Source organism: Lontra canadensis, unplaced genomic scaffold (genome assembly GCF_010015895.1).
Source record: "Lontra canadensis isolate GAN:19392208 unplaced genomic scaffold, GSC_riverotter_1.0 scaffold7, whole genome shotgun sequence".
Classification (NCBI taxonomy): Eukaryota; Metazoa; Chordata; class Mammalia; order Carnivora; family Mustelidae; genus Lontra; species Lontra canadensis.
This window is the reverse complement of record NW_022631001.1, coordinates 15,383,084-15,402,895: the sequence shown is the minus strand read 5'-3', so window position 1 is coordinate 15,402,895 and position 19,812 is coordinate 15,383,084. Positions and strand designations below refer to the sequence as shown.

The 19,812-nt window shown below is 37.1% G+C and overlaps 1 protein-coding gene across 24 annotated transcripts in view; it reads right to left on the bottom strand.

Annotated features, from left to right (window-relative positions):
* Positions 1-19,812, bottom strand: part of DLG2 (discs large MAGUK scaffold protein 2) — a 1,980,468-nt gene that overhangs the window by 718,961 nt on the left and 1,241,695 nt on the right. For 4 of the 24 annotated variants that reach the window (XM_032852940.1, XM_032852943.1, XM_032852945.1 and 1 more), the window contains exon 1: positions 5,018-5,152. The exons of the other annotated variants lie outside the window; for them this stretch is intronic. In XM_032852940.1, the coding sequence (XP_032708831.1) occupies positions 5,018-5,122 (105 nt within the window). In that variant the 5' untranslated portion in view covers positions 5,123-5,152. Of the gene's footprint in view, positions 1-5,017; positions 5,153-19,812 lie in introns of those variants that run through there. 24 annotated transcript variants of the gene reach the window in all.

The following is a 19,812-nucleotide window of genomic DNA, read 5'->3' as shown; positions in this document are numbered from 1 at the left end:
ACCCTGCAGGCCAACCCATATGTAGTAAGGCTAATGAAACCAGGTGTCTGAAAGTCACCTCTTCTTTCCACTGGAGATTCTCTTCAAAGGCTCCAGTGCCTTAGTCTGAGCCTGAGTTATTCAGTGACTTCTGACTGATCTGCAGGATGCCTGACCTTACAACATGTAGCCTTGTTGTCTCTGTCCTTCTTGCCTGGTACTCAAAGAGGAAGATCAGGAATTGGGGAAAGTTGATAGCCCTCATTGCACACTACTTTTCTATGCCTCAGGGCCTTTGTACCTACTCTTTCATCTTTTCCTATCTCCTTCACCTGTTTTTTTTTTTTAATTTTATTTTTTATAAACATATAATATATTTTTTTCCCCAGGGGTACAGGTTTGTGAATCGCCAGGTTTACACACTTCACAGCACTCACCATAGCACATACCCTCCCCAATGTGCATAACCCCACCCCCCCTCTCCCAACCCCCCTCCCCCCATCAAATCCTTCACCTGTTTTAAAGCCATCCCAAGACTTCTCTTTTCAGTCTTCCTTCCTCATCTTTCACCTCCCATCCAGGCAGATCGATCACGCCCACCTTCCAGCACCTACTGTGGCTTATGCATTCCTTGATTGATGCTCTTCCTACACTGTGTTGCAAACAGTTTGATCTTAGTGTTTTGCTTTTTTTTCCCCTTATTCTACTGAACCCATTAAGAAATGAGTTCTGGAGTCACATAACCAGTTTCAAAGTCCGCTCTTTCCGTTTACTAGCTATGTGATCGTGGGAAAGTCACTTACCCTCTGTAAACTTTGTAAAATGGAGAAGAGAGTGCGTACATCAGAGAATTATTGACAGGTTGGGTGAACTAACGTGTGAAGTGCTTAGAAGAGCGTACAACATAAAAGAGGTTCTCAGTCAAGACAGTCACTTTTCTACTGTAAGTACCAAGCCCAGGATGTGTGAGACAGGATGTACTAATTGTTTGTTAGGGAAATTAACATGTAGTTTAGGACTAAAAAATGTTTGGGGAAGAATATTTTATCCCATTTGTCTTGTTTGCAGAGGTTTTGCAAAATATCTACAGTTGCTATACTATTCTAAGAGATGTATCTAGATATATCTAGATAAGCTGAGAAATTCTGTGAACAACTCGCATAGGAGAGCATCAAAGGGTGAAATACAGATACATATATATGTAATTGGTTATTTAGTGTTTGTCTCCACCCCTAAAATGTGAATGCCCTTGGGGCAGGTTTAAGCTTGTCTTATTTACTGTTACATGGTCAGTCATATTACACAATTTTCAGATACATAAAAAGTTAATAAATATTGGTCGAATGAATGAACAGTTGGAAAAATGGACCACATCTACACAATTAGGAAGTGCCTTTGCTGTTCCCTCCACTCGAAGGTCCTCTTCCTCCATCATCACTGCATGCCAATATTCTGTTTAACCTTTAAAATCTAGCTGATACTCTTCTGTGAAACTCACCACTTTCCTTAATTCTCAGAGTAAGTCATGGGTACTTAGGGCACTCAACACTTAGTAGCGGGTGTTAGAGTCATCTGTGTATCCACTTGAAAAAATTCCTCATGAGCCGAATTCTGTGTAGGTTTCATCAGGGTTCTCCTAACTGATTCATCTCAGTATTTCTCCCAAGGCTCAGCAAGCTGCATGACATTCACATTAGACAAAATTAAAACACGATGACTAGCAGCATAAGGAAAATCAACTTTGTTCATTGCAGCAAGAAACAGTGGGGTGCCACTTGGGCAAGGGGTAATGAAGTGTCTCTTCCAAAGTGATGGTGTCATAAAAGTTAAAGTGTACCTTCAGGTCCTTGGCCTGTGTTTGGACTGTGTCTGGAACATAGCAGGAGCTCAGTGAAAGATGAGTGAAGTGAATGAACTAATAATGAACAGAAACACAGGTCAGTCTATGAAAAGAACCACTAATTATGGGACTGTTTTTACAAGCATATCTATTTACTTGAATAATATAAGAGCAAAACCTTTGATTTGCCTGGACCCCAAAGATAATGAATGTCTAGAAAGATGTGCTTATAGCCCCAACAATGAAACCAATTTACAGGATTCGAAAGAAAGCTTTTTATCCATCTATCTAATAAATATTTACAACTCATGCTGGCTGGCACTTAGGCTAAACATACAGGAAATTCCGAGTTGCTTTTCTATACTCCAGGCTCTTGGGTCAAGTAGATGAATCTGCTTGAGTTTCCAGATTTGATGTCCATCTCGTCATTATAAGGCATGATCTGTTATATGAAATCAAGTACTGGAGCACTGAAGGACTTCCCGGACTGGCTTCTCTGTTTGTGTTGACTGTGTGGAACAATTACATTGTCCAGCTATCAGTTACTTTAAGTTTCCTTCATCAAGCTAAACTTTAGGCTGTATGGGCAGATTCTCTGGGGTTGACTGTATAATGACTTGAGATTTTACCTCAAGTTTATTATCAGTTCAGTGAAGTACACTGACTGAAAAAGTCTTTGTGTTCCCTAGCTTATTGTGTGTGTGAGACACGGTCCGGCTGCACTAATGATGTGGTAGAAGTACACACCTATAGGAGATGTACAAACAGCATTTACCTGCTTGTGAAGTTCTCAGGTCAGGTTTCCTAAGAGAGTTACATAATATGGGTCTACATTTCCTACACATTATTCATTTCCAGTATTTTATTTGAAAAGAGAACCAGTTTTATTTTAAAGGTGGTAATTGATTAGATTGATATACTCTGTCATTTCTTTGACATGCTAAATACATCATGGCAAATATAAATATTTTGGAATTTATTTGTATATCCCAAATAGTGAAGGGTATCATCAGGCAAGAATATCATGCATTCATGCATGTATATGTGTGTATCTATGAGTATATGAAACACATTATCACTGGGCTTAAAAAGTGCAAAAAGTACAGAAGAGTTTTTGTTCTGAGATCTAACTTTCATCTTCCAACAAAAAATAAACTGAGGCTCAATTTAAACAGATTTATCTCCAACTGATAGTAACATTTTAATAATAGGATGTTTTCTAAAAGCAGTCTTCATAAAATTGTGATGATATAATGATATATTGAATGCAAGACTTGGAAAAAATTGAGATTTGAGAGATTGGCAAATTCCTAATATCGTCTAAAAAGATTTAGAGGCGTCAAAATGAAGCAAATCCAAATAAACTTGGAAATTCTGTGTGTGTGTGTGTGTGTGTGTGTGTTTGTGTGTGCAGTAGAGGGAATTAAGAGGAGACACAAGAATGAAATTAAGAGTGGCCCAAGGACTAGGGGAATTCAATCCAAGGCTATTTTTTCCCATAAGGCTCTATCCCCTGCATTAACACACTGCTGCTCCCACCATCACACCATTGCAATGCTTTAATCAAGGTTTATTGTTTTCTCTAGATGGATTTAAATGGAAATAATTTTATGAGGTCAGAAAAGACAGAGCTGTTGACGAAAACTGCTGTGTATTAACTAGAAATGCTAGAATTGGAGATTTTTTATTTGATTTCATTTCTCAAGTGCTCACCAAGCACCCTTATTGTGCTAGGCACTGTGCTAGACCCCGAGGATAGATGCATGCTCTATTTACGGAATTCAAGATGGGAAAATAAGAAAACAAACATGTAAGTGTTAGTTCCTTCCTTCAACTTACTTTCCTTTTCTCTTTCACTCCAAGAAGTTACAATATAAGAGAGAAGAAAACACTTATAATAAAATATGTTAGGTGATAAACTGGAGGTGCATGCAAGGAACATAGAAGGGAGGAAATAATTGCCTGGCTAGAGAAATCTCCACAATTAGGTGATATTAACTTCACAGAAAATATCATACTCTCCGTGATGAAGCCAAGGAAGAGCAGTTTAATAAAGACACTTCAATGTAGAATCATTATGAGTTAATCTGATTTAGAGAGCTTTTCACCAATGGTTTTTAAATTCCTCACAAAAATGATGTTTTATGTCTTTAACAATCAAGGTCACTTTATAGAGATCTGACTACAAAACAGTACTCCATGAGAAGAACTCTAAATGTAGCATAGCCTTTAAAACACTTAGGTGATTCCCAAGTTACAGAGAAAAACATAATGGCACCTAACTTGAGTCAGTTGAAAATAACTTGAACTTCAAAGATTTATTCCCACTAAGGATAGGGGTATGTCTCTTGAGTTTCTATGTCAGAAATAATGTTTTTCTTGAGAGATTCCAAATAAATTTTAGCAGAGACTAATTGTTGAGAGTGCTTCTTAATTCTTAATTCCTTTATTCTTAAACCTCGAAACAGATCTAATTAAAGAATCGACTATTTAAAAACTCTTCTTCCAAGTCCCATTTACTTCATCTCAGCCTATCTGATGTAGATAGCATGGGTCCCCTGGTTAAATAATTATAAGCGCAAACAGTACTTCTGCAATAAATAACACAATGACACTGACTTATTAATTCATTTTATATATCTATATATTTCTACCAATTATACTCACAAATTTCTAAACAGTCCATCACTGGTTTACTAAAGGAATAGTCATGCTTTTAAAGAGAGATTTTATGGTGGGTTTTACTTGGATAAGCAACCAAAATGTAAGAATTAACTTTCGGATTCTTGATCTATGTATCATACCTACTGCAAAAGATATTCAAGCCATTCTAAGGCATTCCGGGGGCATCAACCAAGAAATATGAACTGTAAGTTGTATCAAATATTAATTATGAGAAACACCAATCATGTTCCCTTTCTTAGCACATGTTACTTTTAGAAACTACTTTCTTTAGGGGGATGAGTTTGCTTGCACCACTGTTTACTCTTTCTCATTGATCAATGTCTGACTGTATTAAGAATTCAGACTTCATACCTAGAAAGGCAGAGATATATTTACCCCAAACAAGAGCTACAGAGAAGATACCACATCTTTAAATGCATATAATATATGCCACTTATCTACAGCCATAAGAGGGAAAAGAAAAAGAAAAAAGAAAAAAAAATCTTTAGGAGAATAAAAGGAAATTTTCCTTACCAGAATGAATGCATGTTGCATAGCCTGTTCACATTGTTTTAAGGAAGCAATAGTATCCCACAAAAGCTGATAATTTTCAGCCCGGGAAGCACTTGGCCGTTGCATAGCGAAAGCTAGTAACACTCAAACTGAGCTCAAAGAACCCAGTTGAAGAAGGAAAAAACCCTGCAGATCTGTTACATAAACTTCTTAATTAGATCTGCTACACAAACTGCTATCTTAAGACTTTAAAAAAAAAGTTAATCAGAACATTTCTTTTGGGGGATAACTGGGCATGACTTGAACAGAGACAGATGTTTTCATTGGGAAGGATTTTCGTTCCCACACTTGTGAAAAGCAATCCCATCAATGTTCCCCTGTCTTCACACGGGTCTGGCGAAACTGCACATACCATAAGTGTGTGGGGGGAAAGAAGTAGGAGGGAAAGAGATGTGAAAAAATATTTCTACCAGAAGATTTGGGTGGCAGGCTATGAAGGTAGAATTTGAGTAGCTTGTGAAAAGTATTAAAATTGATGGGAGTGGATTACATACACACACATATGTACATGTGCAGGTGTCTACACTTGTCTGCTATGTGAGATATCCAATTATATACATTTATTCTCACAGTGTTATTTAATATGTCCAACTCTCTTCTCACTTTAGTTAAGATCTACACATGACATTTTTATCTATGGAGAATTACCACGTTTATTAACTACAGATTGTGTATCTGAAAGTATCCGTCAAGAATAGACAGAAGGTTCCTAGGTAGAGGAGGCAGTCAATTATTTATCTTGAAATTTAAAAGCCACGAGAAAACCTTTCTGTTGCTTTATGTATTAGAGAAAAGTCACATTTATTTTGTCATTCTAAGAAGAATTCTCAGCATTAACGTCAGGAGAATCGAGCCTTTAAATAGTCTTGGGACTAGAGAGTGGTCTGCACAGAATCAGAACATGTTAATTCCAGAGAAATTTGTTACACACTTTAACAACAAAAAGGCTAGTCCAGGGCACTAAATAAAATCTGGATGACAGAATATAGTGACATATCCCGAATGTTCTTTCACCTAAGACAGGAGCTCACAGAGTAAAGTGAGTCTCTACTAGCCCGCTCTAGTCTCTGTGGATTGCTCAGTAGGGGGTAATGCATCTTAAGAGAATGTGCTGAGTTCTCAGAAGTTCCAGAAGAATCTATACTCAGATATAGTTACATAGCCAACAAGAAGAACATATATTCCAGCATTTCTAGAGGTAAGGGGGTAAACTAAGGGCAATACATAACATTAAAAAAAAATTAAGTTGTACTTTTAATTAACCTAGAAAATCTAGGGAGTACAAAACAAGGTACAAGTTATAGGAAACAGTGATGACATAAATGAAGGATTTTTGCTGTATTATTTTTAGAAGAGGTGCATGATTTGGGTTACCTAGTTTTTCTGCATTTCTGTCTTGGCAATGGCAGATTAGTTCATGATAATGACCTTGTGGTGTGAAAATCTCAAAGGCTGAGGGCCTTTTATCTCAATTATTTTCCAACTTTTATTGAAGGAATTGGAAGTAGAATTGATCTTCCAAAGTTTTACCTGGGTTAATTTGTAGGAAGATTATTTTTCCTTAATATCTCGGGAAGACCCACCATAAGCCTATTGCCATTAGTTTATTTTTCAATATCAATTCAACCAACCTTCTCTTTTGCTCATTCATGATGTTCTTCTGTTCAGCTCACACCCACAGTCCCTCCTCTGCCTTCATTCCTGCCCTTAGACTCCCCCATCTGCCCCAGCCACATGCTTCTTCCTCAAGCACTGTCGACCAGCCGGCCCACAACTTCCAGAAAATATTCTTTCACTAGTAAATGTTCTGTATTTCTTAGCAAATAACAAGAAAATATAAAGTTGGTAAGTTAACCTCCAAAATTCCAACCATTCCTTTCTGAATCCCTTGAGTCAATATTCACCATTATTTCAGTCCCAGCTGGATCGTCTGTCCTACCGTGTACTTCCTCTGCCTCTTGTTCATCAGGTCCCTTCATTCTTTCATTTAAGCAACATGTCCCAAAAGATTCTCCTTTCTTTACTTTTTAGAAAAAAGGATAGATAATCTGCAGTCTACATGTAGGAACTCTACATAAAAAATGACCTTAGAATCATTCATTCATTGATCCAATAAACATATTAAGCACCTCTCATGTGCTACACTTTTTGATTGTGCTATGAACAAATGGATAGATTAGACACTGAATCTGCCTTTAAGGAGCTTAAAGTCTAATTAAAGGGAGGATACATGACACAAATAACAAAAAGCCAAGTTAGAAAATGGATAGTGCCATAAAAGAGATAGCATAAACTATTCACAAAACAATGAAAAAGGGAAAAAAAAAATACGTCCATTGGGGAAATTAGGGCAGCTTCATGGAAGATTCAGCACTTTGTTAGAGCTTGAAGTTAGGGTAAAATTTGTATATGCAGGGATAGACAGGGGACATTCCTGGGGAAGAAAAAGTAGAACAAAAGCAGAGTGGGAAATTGGAGTCCATTACTGGTTGGTTTGGAAGGAACATGACACTAAAAGAGCTTAATAGTAAGATTTATACCAGAGCCAAAGTTGCTCTTAACTGCAAACTCAGTAGCTTCCTATTCCTAATGCTAACCAGTCTTAGCTCTAACCAATTTTTCAGAGCATCGATGTGCTTTAACTCAGTGAAATTCTTCTTAAACCTCACGAAGGGGTAATTTCCATTTATTTATTCCCCACTTTTGAAGTAGTGCATTGGTATACTTTTGGAGGCTTTAGCTGGCTTGCTTATTTAGGTCATATTACTTAATGAGCTCATTTTTATTAAGTACCTATAACATGATTTATACTCCCACTCAATCACTGTTGTAAGTTCTGTGATCTATTACTTTCAACTTCCAAATGGAGTACAACATGAATCTTACCTGATCAAATATGTGACTTGGCTCAACTTGGCTCAGGTAACAAACATTTATTGAGCTCTACTATGTGCTCAGCACTGTGCTGGCAACAAAGAATGCAAGGATAAATATATTTCAAGACTGTTTCTTTTCAACTACTCTTCAGTGTGCATTTGCCCCTGCTCACAAAGTACAGTGTACCCTATTTTCATCCTGAGAGCAAAATGCCTGATATGTAATGACTACCATTTTTCTGTTAAACACAGTCACTAAGCTATATGTCTATCATATCTAAATACACTGCCATGCCCTAAATTAGATTACAGGCCTTAGAATGTCTAAAAATACTTTCTGCATGTCTCAATTTCTATAGTCAAATTTTGATAAATCTAAAGGGAGTCAGGTCAAAGAAATTCACTGACCACAGTGAACTTATGTTAGAAATCAAAGTAAAACAATCTCTGGAAAGTCCCAAAATATTTGGAAACCAAAACAAACAAACAAAAACCCACAAAAAAACAATAACAAAAAACCCCACCACTTATGAATGACTCACTGGCCAAAGGAAAAAATAAAATAAAACATAAAAAGAGAAATTAGTATGTATTTTGAAGTGAATGAAAATAAGACCACAATATATCAAAATTTGTTGGATACCCTTAAAGACAGAATTAAGAGTACATATAGAGCACTAAACACCTACATTTAAAGGAAAAAAAGATCTCAAATTAATGATCTCAGTTTGCACTTTTTACAACTAGAAAAAATATAGCAACATAAAAAAAAAACCCACAAAAGAAGCAAAAGAAAGGAAATAAAAAGGATCAGAAGAGAAAGTAAAGAAAATCAATAAAACTAACACCTAGTTCTTTGATAATAAAATTGATAATACTCTCATAAGATTAATGAGGGATAAAAGAGAAAAATAAATTATCAAAATCATGAATAAGAGAGGTAGTAGAATCACTATAGGTCTTATAGCTATGAAAGGGTCAATAAGAAAATCTCATAAACAACTTTATGTCAACAAATTTGACACCTTGGATGAAATGGATGAATTCCTTCAGAGATATATACTGCCAAAACTCACTCAAGAAAGGTAAGTAACATAAATAGTCATTCCATATATCTGTTGAAGATATTTAATTTGTAATTAAAAACCTATCACCAAGAAACTTCAGGCCCAGATGCCTTCACTGATGAATTCTACCAAGCATTTAAAGAAGAAATAATAATTTATACAAACTCTTTCAGAGAAATGAAGATGAAAGAATGAATTCCAACTTGTTTTGGGGGGGGCAGATTACCCTGGTTCCAATCCAGATGAAGATATTACCAGCAAAGCAAATACCCATGTGCCTTCATGAATTTTTATATATATATGCAAAAATTCTAAATAAAATTTTAGTATATCGAATCTGGCAACATAGAAAAAGTTATGCATCATGACCAAGTAGGTTTAGCCTTTGAAAACAATCCAATACAATCTATGATATTCTTTTAACACAAACAAATAAACAAACATACAATCATCTCAGTAGGGGTAAGAAAAACATACAAAATTCAATATCCATTCCTGGCTTAAAAAAAAAAATCTCGGCCCATTTCTTGATTGGATTATTTGATCTTTGGATGTTGAGTTTGCTAAGTTCTTTATAGATTTTGGACACTAGCCCTTTATCTGATATGTCATTTGCAAATATCTTCTCCCATTCTTCCTGAAAATGTTGAAAATAGAACTACCCTATGACCCAGCAATTGCACTACTGGGTATTCACCCTAAAGATACAAACATAGTGATCCGAAGGGGCACGTGCACCCGAATGTTTATAGCAGCAATGTCTACAATAGCCAAACTATGGAAAGAACCTAGATGTCCATCAACAGACGAATGGATAAAGAAGATGTGGTATATATACACAATGGAGTACTATGCAGCCATCAAAAGAAATGAAATCTTGCCATTTGCGACGACGTGGATGGAACTAGAGGGTATCATGCTTAGCGAAATAAGTCAATCAGAGAAAGACAACTATCATATGATCTCCCTGATATGAGGGAGAGGAGATGCAACATGGGGGTTTAAGGGAGTAGGAGAAGAGTAAATGAAACAAGATGGGATTGGGAGGGAGACAAACAATAAATGACTCTTAATCTCACAAAGCAAACTGAGGGTTGATGGGGGGAGGGGGGTTGGGAGAGGGGGGTGGGGTTATGGACATTGGGGAGGGTATCTGCTATGGTGAGTGCTGTGAAATGTGTAAACCTGGCGATTCACAGACCTGTACCCCTGGGGATAAAAATATATTATATGTTTATAAAAAATAAAAAAATTTTAAAAAATCTCAGGACAAGATAAGGATGTCTTTTCTTAGTACTTCTATTCAGCATTATCTGGGAGGTTCTAGATAGTGCACAGGTCAAGAAATAAAAATTGAAAAGTAGAAATAAAAACGTCTTTTTTTCCATATGGCATAACTGTCTATGTAGAAAATCGCATGGAATCTAAAACAAACTTTAGCATGGATAAATGACTTCAGAAAGATTTCAGAATACAAGATATTATAGACATAAAAATGCAGAGATATACCATGTTTCTGGGTAAGACTACTCAATATTGTTAAGATATCATATTCTGAAAATTGATTTATAGATTCAATGCAACATAATCCCAATCAAAAACTCAGCAATGTTATTTGTACATTTGCTTATTTGTTTGTCCTGGAGAATCTGCCAAGCTGATCCCAAAATTATATAGAAATTCAAAGAATATATAATAGCCAAAATAACTCTGAGAAGGAAAAATACAATTTGAGGAAAAGTACTACTTGTTTTCTGTTCTTGTAAAGTTAAGGTAATTAAAGCAATGTGGCATTGGCACGGAGATAAATAAGTATATCAACAAACAGAATAGAGACTCCAGGAACTGACCCACACATTTAAACAACTGATTTTCAATAAAAGTGCAAAGAGAATTCAATGGGGGAAAAGGTCATCTTTTCAACAAATGATGTGGAACAATTTGAATATCTATACACAAAATAGCAAATTTTGGTGTATGCCTATCTTTAAAAATTAACTCAAATTAGATTACAGACCTATATGTAAAACCTAATTAAACTAAAAAATAAGTAGAAGAAAATATTTTTGGCTTTAGGTTAGGTACAATAACAAAAACACAACCATAAAAGAACGAACTGATAAACTGGACATCATCAAATTTAAGAATTTCCATTCTTCAAAAAACACTGGTACGACAAGGACAAGACAAGCCATAGAATGGAGGCAAAACTTATAGACCATATATCTAATAAAGGATTTGTTTCTAAAACACATAAAGAACTCTCAAAAAAACTCAATAATGAGGAAAGAAACAAGCCAATTTAAAAATGAGCAAAACATTTTAACAGACACTTCAACAATGAAAATATACATATATCAAGTAAGAATGTAAAAAGATGAGCAATGTCATTTCTTAGTAGACAAATAAAAACTAAAACTACAGTGAGATACATTATATTCCTACTAGAATGGCTAATACTAAAAAAAAAAAAAAAGAGCCAGACTATCCCTAGGGCTAATGAAGATGTGGAAGACTGGAACTCTCATACATTGCTGGTGGGAACGAGGATAGAGCAAATTCTCTGGAAACAGTACAGTGATTTTTGTCGTTGTTTGTTTTTGTTTTTGTTTTAAGTTAAACATACACCTACCATACGACTAAACTATTCTACTCCTAGGTATTTACCCAAGAGAAATGAAAGCTTATGTCTATTCAAAGACTTGTACACAAATATTTGTAGCAGCTTCATTAGTAATACCAAAACACTGAAACAACAAATGAATTGATAAACAAATTGTAACAGATGAATGAAAACAAACGAACTACTGGTACATACAACACGTGAATGAACTTCAAAACAATCATGCTGAATCAAAGAAGACTGAATGAGTACATATTGTTTAATCCCATTTACATAAAATTCTATAAAATGCAAACTAACCTACAGTGACAGAAAGGAGAACCTGGGGATGAGGAGGTAAGGAAGGTGGGGGGAAGGAGATGGGCAGAGAGATTACAAGGCGCAGGAGGAAACTTTTGAGGGTGATGGATACATTCATTAACTTGAATGGATGGTTTCATAAGTCAAAAGTTGTCAAACTGTATGTCTTAAATATCTTCAAATAATTGGATATTAATTATATCTCACTGAAGCTATTTTTTTTTAATTCTTTTAAAGTTGCTAGAAAAACCAGCAGAAAGTCTCACTCTCTTGGGTTTTATCCCATGTGACAATCTCTGTCACCATTTAACGTTAAACTATAGTTTGATCCACCTCCCACAGAAGGGGACAGGATTAGAAAGCAATGACTTTCTAGTAGGAAGGGAAACAAAATATATGGGTAATTTAACCAGGGAAAAAGGGCTGAGATTTCATATCCAGGGGCATTACTCTTGGTTATGATTCTTGCCCTAATTAGCTGTAAGATCTTGGTTTGGTTATTTTGCTTTGACAAGCTTCAATTATTCATTTATAAAATGAAAAGCTTAGATTCAACTACCTCTTCTGTCTTTCAGAGCTGTAATTCAGTGATATGTGAATGTATTTTAATCCTTAGTAATCCCATTTTCTTCCCAAAGTAAGCACTTACAGATATGACCTTAAATTTAGCAAAGATAACCCATGTAATTTTGAATTATGCATTATGTCACGCCCGCTGATAATCTTTCTCTAGTAAGACAGTAAGCTCTCTAAAGAGTAGGATCCTCCATCTTAAAATTTCTGGCTTACCTGTCACATTTAAAGTTCAGAGCTTACATCATTGTAACAGTGACATTATAACTGATATTAAGATAGTAAGAATAGAAATTTACTGTTTTCCTTCTTAAAAACTACTTTCCCTTGCAGCGCCTTCTCATCCCCATGAAGGTACTATTCTCACTAAAGTAACTTGCTTCACCACTTACCAGCTATGTTACCTTGGACAAATTACTTGATTTTTTTTGCTTCAGTGTCTCATTTATAAAATGGAGATTATAACAGTACTTTTAGGATTGAATGAGTTAATATTTGTAAATATTTGGAGCAGAACCAGGTACACAGTAAGCACCATCATTGGTGTTTATGAAGTTAATAAATTTCATTTTAATTTATTCATATATTTAGTAAGTAAGAAATAATAAGTATGTAGTAAGTAAGATCTACAGTAAATTCATACCTGTTGACTCCATCTGACCAGTGATCAGGAAATATTTAGGTAATTGCAGATTCACCTTCCCTGACTATCACCACACCATAGTCTAAAGTATGTATCTTCCTAACGCTCTTTCTCCCTGAAACCTGATTGCTTCGGCACCATTCCCATCTTAATTTGAAATATATTTGTTTATTCACTGTTTATTTATTTATTTGCTTGTTTATTTATTTAAGGGGGTAGGGGCTGAGGGAGAGAGAGAATCTTAAGCAGGCTCCATGCCTAGGGTGGAGCCTGATTCGGGGCTTGATCTCACAACTCTGAGACCAAAATCTAGTATCAGATGCGTAACTGGCTGAGCCACCAGGCACCCCTATTTCCTTTTTCCTTCTATCTTCCCCACTAAACTATAGTTTCAGAGAAGAGAAGCAAATGTTCACTCAGCACAGTGCCTGGGATATGATGGGCTCTTTCTGTGTTTGCTTGATATTATTACTAATGAACCCTAAAATAGATGAAAGCGTACTAAAACTTCAGAAAACGTATGTTGGTATATTTACCATGTTATTTTGTATTTTCAAAAATATATGGTGAATTTGGCCATCATTCTTATTATCAAAAATTCACAGGTGTCCCATTTTTCCATTATTTAAGAGGGAATGACATGTCTCTTTTGGTGGGGCAAGACTCACATGACTGTACCAGGGTAAAAGGGCAAATGGACTTTTCCTGCATGCAGCAGCGTTCCAGAGGGCATGAAATGGACAGCAGTATATAAAAATTCATACAGCAGAGAAATATGCTATTTATTCAATTTGTCAGTCAGTTGTACTTCAGAGGTGTTGAGATGGAAATCATGGTCATAGAGTACTATTCCCTACTCTCTGCTGAATCTTTGAAAACTCAAGTCCAGTACTTTAAGGGAGAGAAAGCAAGTGATCCCAAAGAAGCTGAGTGGAACAAACAGGGCACTAGGTCTCCTTTGACCACAGTTCTATCAAATACTAGATCACAGCCTATTAACCCTCAGGGTGGGATTGAGGGCAGGGTTTATCTGGACAGAACTATAAGGCAGATCAAATTTGCTTTCCTCATCTTTTTCTCTTTCCAGAGCCCTCACCTCTTCTCTAGACTCTCCTGACAGAAGGAAAGTTACATGAACTCATTGATAGGTCAGTATCAAGAGTTTAAGTTCCTTCCTCCACTTGCTTCCTTGACTCTTTTTGAGGGCAAGTGTCATTCTTATTTATCTGTTTATTCCTTGGCCCTTGCACACAGCATAGCATATAATGAGGACAGGCAATGGTTTGTTAAACAAGTGAAGAGATGTGAAAAGTATTGCCCTTAATGTTGATGATGACACAAAATCCTTATATTTATAGAGAACAAATATGCTGACAAAGCACATTCACAGCTAGGAAGTCTCTTCCCCTTTACTTTTTATCCTCTCTCTATTCACTCATTTAAATACAACTCTCGCATCAAGATGGAGAGGACCGGAGGAGATTATGCTCAGTGAAATAAGTCAAGTAGAGAAAGTCAATTATCTTATGGTTTCACTTACTTGTGGAACATAGGGAATAGCATGGAGGACATTAGAAGAAAGAAGGGAAAAATGAAGTGGGGGAAATTGGAGAGGGAAACAAACCAGGAGAGACTGTGGACTCCAAGAAACAAACTGAGGGTTTTGGGGGTGGGATGGGTGAGCCTGGTGGTGGGTGTTAAGGAGGGCACATATTGCATGGAGCACTGGGTGTTGTACATAAACAATGAACCTTGGAACACTACATCAAAAACTAATGATGTACTGTACGGTAATTAACATAACACAATAAATTTTTTTAAGTAAAATAAATAAATAAATATAAATAAATAAATGTTACTACATTAGGGATACCTGGCTGGCTAAGTAGGTAGAGCAAGCAACTCGGTCTTGGGGTTGTGAGTTCAAGGCCCATGTTGGGCCTAGAGCTTAGGTTAAAAAAAAAAAAATGTTAGTACATCAATGGCTTCCTCATTTATATTCTTGGCCCAGATACCTCTCCTGAATTGCATATTCTGCTGCCTGCTGGTCATCTCCACCCAAGTATCTCGCAGACATCTCAGACTTACTGCTTTCAAGATCTGAGCTCTTATTCTCCTTCCGCCCCCTCAAATCTGTGTGGCTTTCATTTCCTTATCCAGTAAATCCCAGCTCTTTCCATTCGGTTGTTTAAGCTATATGCATTCATCGCAGGAATCCCCAATATCCACTTCATTACGACCCCAGGCCTGACTGGCTCTAACCTTGCCTGTCACCGATGTCGTCAGGCGCCCTTTCTCCCCTCTCTGTGCTGCAGCTCCAGAGGGCTGCTTCCAGTACGTAGGATATGATGAAGCTCATTGTCATGTCAGTTCCTATGCAAATGTTACTTTGCCTCAAATATTCTCCCACCTCTTCTCCAGAATTCTCTCCCACTTAGCTTTCAAATCTCAGTCTCACTGTGCACTGTAGGAGGCTTAGCAGCTTCTCTGTCCCCTACTTGCTAGATGCCGGTAACACGCCCTTCCCCCAGTAGTAACACCCAAATAGATCTCCAGACATTGCCAAATGTCCCCTGGGGGGGATGCAAATCTGTCTAGTTGAGAACCCCACTGCTCCTGACCCTATCAGGGCATCCTGTCATAGGTTTACATGGAATCAAGTTTATAAATCTCTTTGTGACTTTTAGATTTTTGCTGGACTTCTCACTGAAGGACCCCCTTATGGACTGAAAAGAGTCCTTCTGTTTATCATTGTATCAACTGTATGTACACAGTGTCTAGCACGAGATAGGTGCTCACTGAACATTGTTGAATAAATGAATGGATTTGACTATCACAAAAACCAGATGGAGTGTGTGCAGACACAAGTAGCACTCCCATTCCTAAACTGAGCTAACAGACACAGGGAATGGCTAAATGATAGGCACATGGATCACACCAGCAATAAATGGTAGATGTAAGACTTGAACTTGGATTTCCATGCTCGGGTCTTTTTGATAGCCTATATTAATTTGATTGCCATCACCATGTTCTTACCTTCTGAGATGGCTTTCCGTCCCTGCCTTCGAAGTTTCCCAAAGCATTTTGCCTTGCAGTCTATGCAACAGTAGAAAATACCTAACTGCATTTCAAGGTCTGAGGTGCTCAGGGCCTCATAGTGGCTTCCAGTAATGCCGCACTCTGATGCTTTGAAAAGGTACAACATATTAAATTTAGGAAGGAGGCGATTAGGGCTTTTCATGTTGAAATAGGAATGAAAGAAAAAAAATCAATAATTCCCCTGAGTGAATTTGCTTTTATGGTATTCTTAGCCCTGTGGTGCACTCTAGTAAAAAGTCTGGAAAGAAGCAGTCACATGACAGGTGAGGATAATCTGATTTTAATGTAGGCATTGCAGAACTGCTAACTAGAACATGAAAGAATTTATAAGGATGCCCGATTAAAGTTATCATTTATTTCCATGCTGCCTAAATATGGCCAGGCAGAAGCATCCCAATTGGAAACAGAAATAAAAGTTAATGGCACCTTCAGCATGCCTATTACAACTTTGTTTTCCAAAGGTTTGACAGGCAAGATCCCTACAGCATAGTTACTCAATTTTTTTTTGTTTTGAATGACCTATGTGTGGCTAGCCCATGAGGAAGAGGACAGGGCACACTGTCCAGAGGTAAAGCTGTCACTGAGGAGAGGAGCTGTGTTGGTGGGCTTTGTGATGTTCCAACTTCCCTACTGGCAGCACAGAGCCGGAGGTTGAAGGATATTTTTTCCTCTGCAAGTAATGCCTATACTTTCTTATCTCTACACCAAGGCAGTGAGCATGGTTAAGGGTACAAGATCTTGGACTATTTTTTTAATTATGTGACCTTGATCACGTTTCTCTACACCCTGGTCTTCAGTTTCCTCATCTATAAAATAGGTTTGATAATGGCATGTACGTTATATGGTCATCATGAGGATTAAATAGTGAGTTCATGGGACCAGCAAGAAAAAATGCTCAATAAACAATCAGTAGCTAATATCTTTCTTCAATTATACCTATTTCTGTTTTTATGTAGCACAAAGTTCTATCCATATGTCCTATGTTTATTATCTCACTAGTTTGTAAGCACCTTGAGAACCTAATCGCCACTGTATTTTCATCATTGTGTAAGTATCTCATCAATTCTTAAAAAATCCGACGAGTCTCAGATGGCTTTATCCACTTTACAGACAGGAAGCTGAGACCCAGATGACTGGAATGGGACAAGGATTATGCAGTTAGATAGTGGTAGGGCCAGGTCTAGCTGGTGGCTTTAGGGATACTCTTGCACAGTTAACATCATAGAATTGTCATATATCCGTTTCTGTCTCGACTCAAAATATCAAAATAGCCCTAAAATGAAGCTCCCTGAGAGTGTGTCCTCCCTTTTCCTTCCTCCTCATCAGCATGTCTCCTCTGGGGACCAACTACATATTTTAGTCGGTGTTTGAATAAGACTCTCTGTCTCTCTTGCTACCTTTCCCTATTGCCTCCTCCATCCCTTTCCTTTCTGTTTCTCTCTCCTTTGCCTCTCTCTCCCTCCCCACCTCCCTCTCTCCTTCCCTCCCCTCCAGCTCTCCCTCCCTCCCCCCTTCCATCTTTCCCTCCCCCTTCCCTCTCTTACATACACACACACACACCCCTGAAGAAATATCTTATTGGTCTATTTCACATGGAAGGAGTTGATGGCATCACTGATGACTTTGAGGTTTCCAAGTAATGTGATGAAAAGACTGGGATCAGGTGAGAGCTAGGGAGAATGAGCTCAGATTATTAGGGCAGGGAAGGGGCAAGCACTAGATGAAAAAGCAAAAGGAATGGAGTTTGATATAAAAATAGATAGAAGAAAGAAAAGAAAGAGGAGAAAGGGGAGAAAGGCAGGAAGGAAGGAAGGGAGGAAGGAAGGAAGGGAGGGAGGGAGAAAAGGGGAGAGAGTTCTTGATTCTAGCAAAGCTTTTAGGCAGGGAACAACAACAATTAACAAAAAGTCTTGCTGCAGGAAGTTTAATGGTTTTGTGCGTCTGCTCCATTAACTATTTACTGTGTGAATTTGGGAAATTTAGTTAACCTTACCAAGTCTCAGCTTTCTCCTGTGTAAACTGTGAATAATAATAATTAATAGTAATGTTTGTAAACTTGCAGGCAAACTGTGAAGATTGAATGGATTACTTACCATTTCTTTGCACATTAGAATGCTAAGTAAATAACAACAAATGTAAATGTATTATCAATATTATTATCATTATCATTAATATTATTAATGCTATCAGGAAGGAGAAAATAGAGAAGGCCTCTGAGGTGAGGGGAATAAATTTCTGGTTGGCACTTTTAGGCAATAAAGAGCTGGGAGGATAGAGTATTATTCAAAGAAAATTCATAGTCATTTGTTAAATAACTGAGAGGTAAGTACCACAGATGCATGGAGTTCAGCTAGGCTTTATTTTCAAAAGTCAGGTGGTTCTGGGCTAGAACAAAAGCTAAACTCCAGTCTCGGAGTGATCAAAAGCATTTATCCTAGTGCTCATGAACTCCAGGCCTATTCACCCAAAATGAAGTTGCACATAGAATGTTAATGTATCAATAGCAAACCCCAAACTAAACTAAGTCATTTGAAATTACACTATGAAGCCAAGACAGTGACATGTGAAGTATTCCGAAGTTGAAAGACGGGCCATAAGCACAAATAATGGATTCCACCATAAAAAGCCTTGCAAATTTGATTTCACTGAACTGTGCTGGTGTGATCAAAGGTCACTTGACACAGAGATCACAAACATTTATACCGGGGTGAAGCTTTTCTAAATGCACTGAGATTAAATATTACTCAGGCACAGAAATATAATGTTTTGTGGGCTTTATAATTCCTTTCAATCAGGAGTCTCTCCCCATAAAAATGTAAAAAAGCATATGCTTTTTATATCCTTTCACTCAGTAATAATTTCCTTTAAAAAAACATTTCAGTGAACACTAACTGAACAAAATCTGTCAATTTTCCTTTTATAATGAAAGAAAAACTGCTGTGATGAAAATTTTCTAATGATTACATCTAATTAAAAAGTTAAACCTTAGGTTCCTCATTTTTAAATTCTTTCGAACATAACAAAAGAGTCTCCCTTTCAGAAATGGGAGATAAAAGCATAGTCATTAGGTAATACTACTTCTACAGTAAAGCCACAAACTTGGAATTAATATTGGCCTGAGGTATTGTGAGAGAATGAGGGACAATTACAAGAATCAAACAAATCTTGGCCATTACTAACCTATGTTTTTCAATGCAGAAAAACCCCACTAGAACACCAATAGTGGGAGATCAAATAAGTAATTGTGATTTGCGTTTTTTGTGCCACGGAGAGAGAAAAATGGGTTCTGCCTCCCAGCTATGGGGCATGTGTGTCACTTGGTCGCTTAGTATGAGTAAAAGGAAACTTCATGGGTCCAGGTCCAGAGAGAGAGCCAGAACACATTATCCTTCTAAATAGGTGAGGCTTTGCCCCAAGATCCAGACTGACAAACAATCTTTTAATGTTACCCCCAAACCTCCTGATTCCGAGAGGAGAAGGAAGGTGAGGACCCTAGATGAATATGGGACATAATCCATCTCCCTATGATTGTCTCACCCGCATCACGAGAATGGGGTGGGGAATAGTTCCAAAAG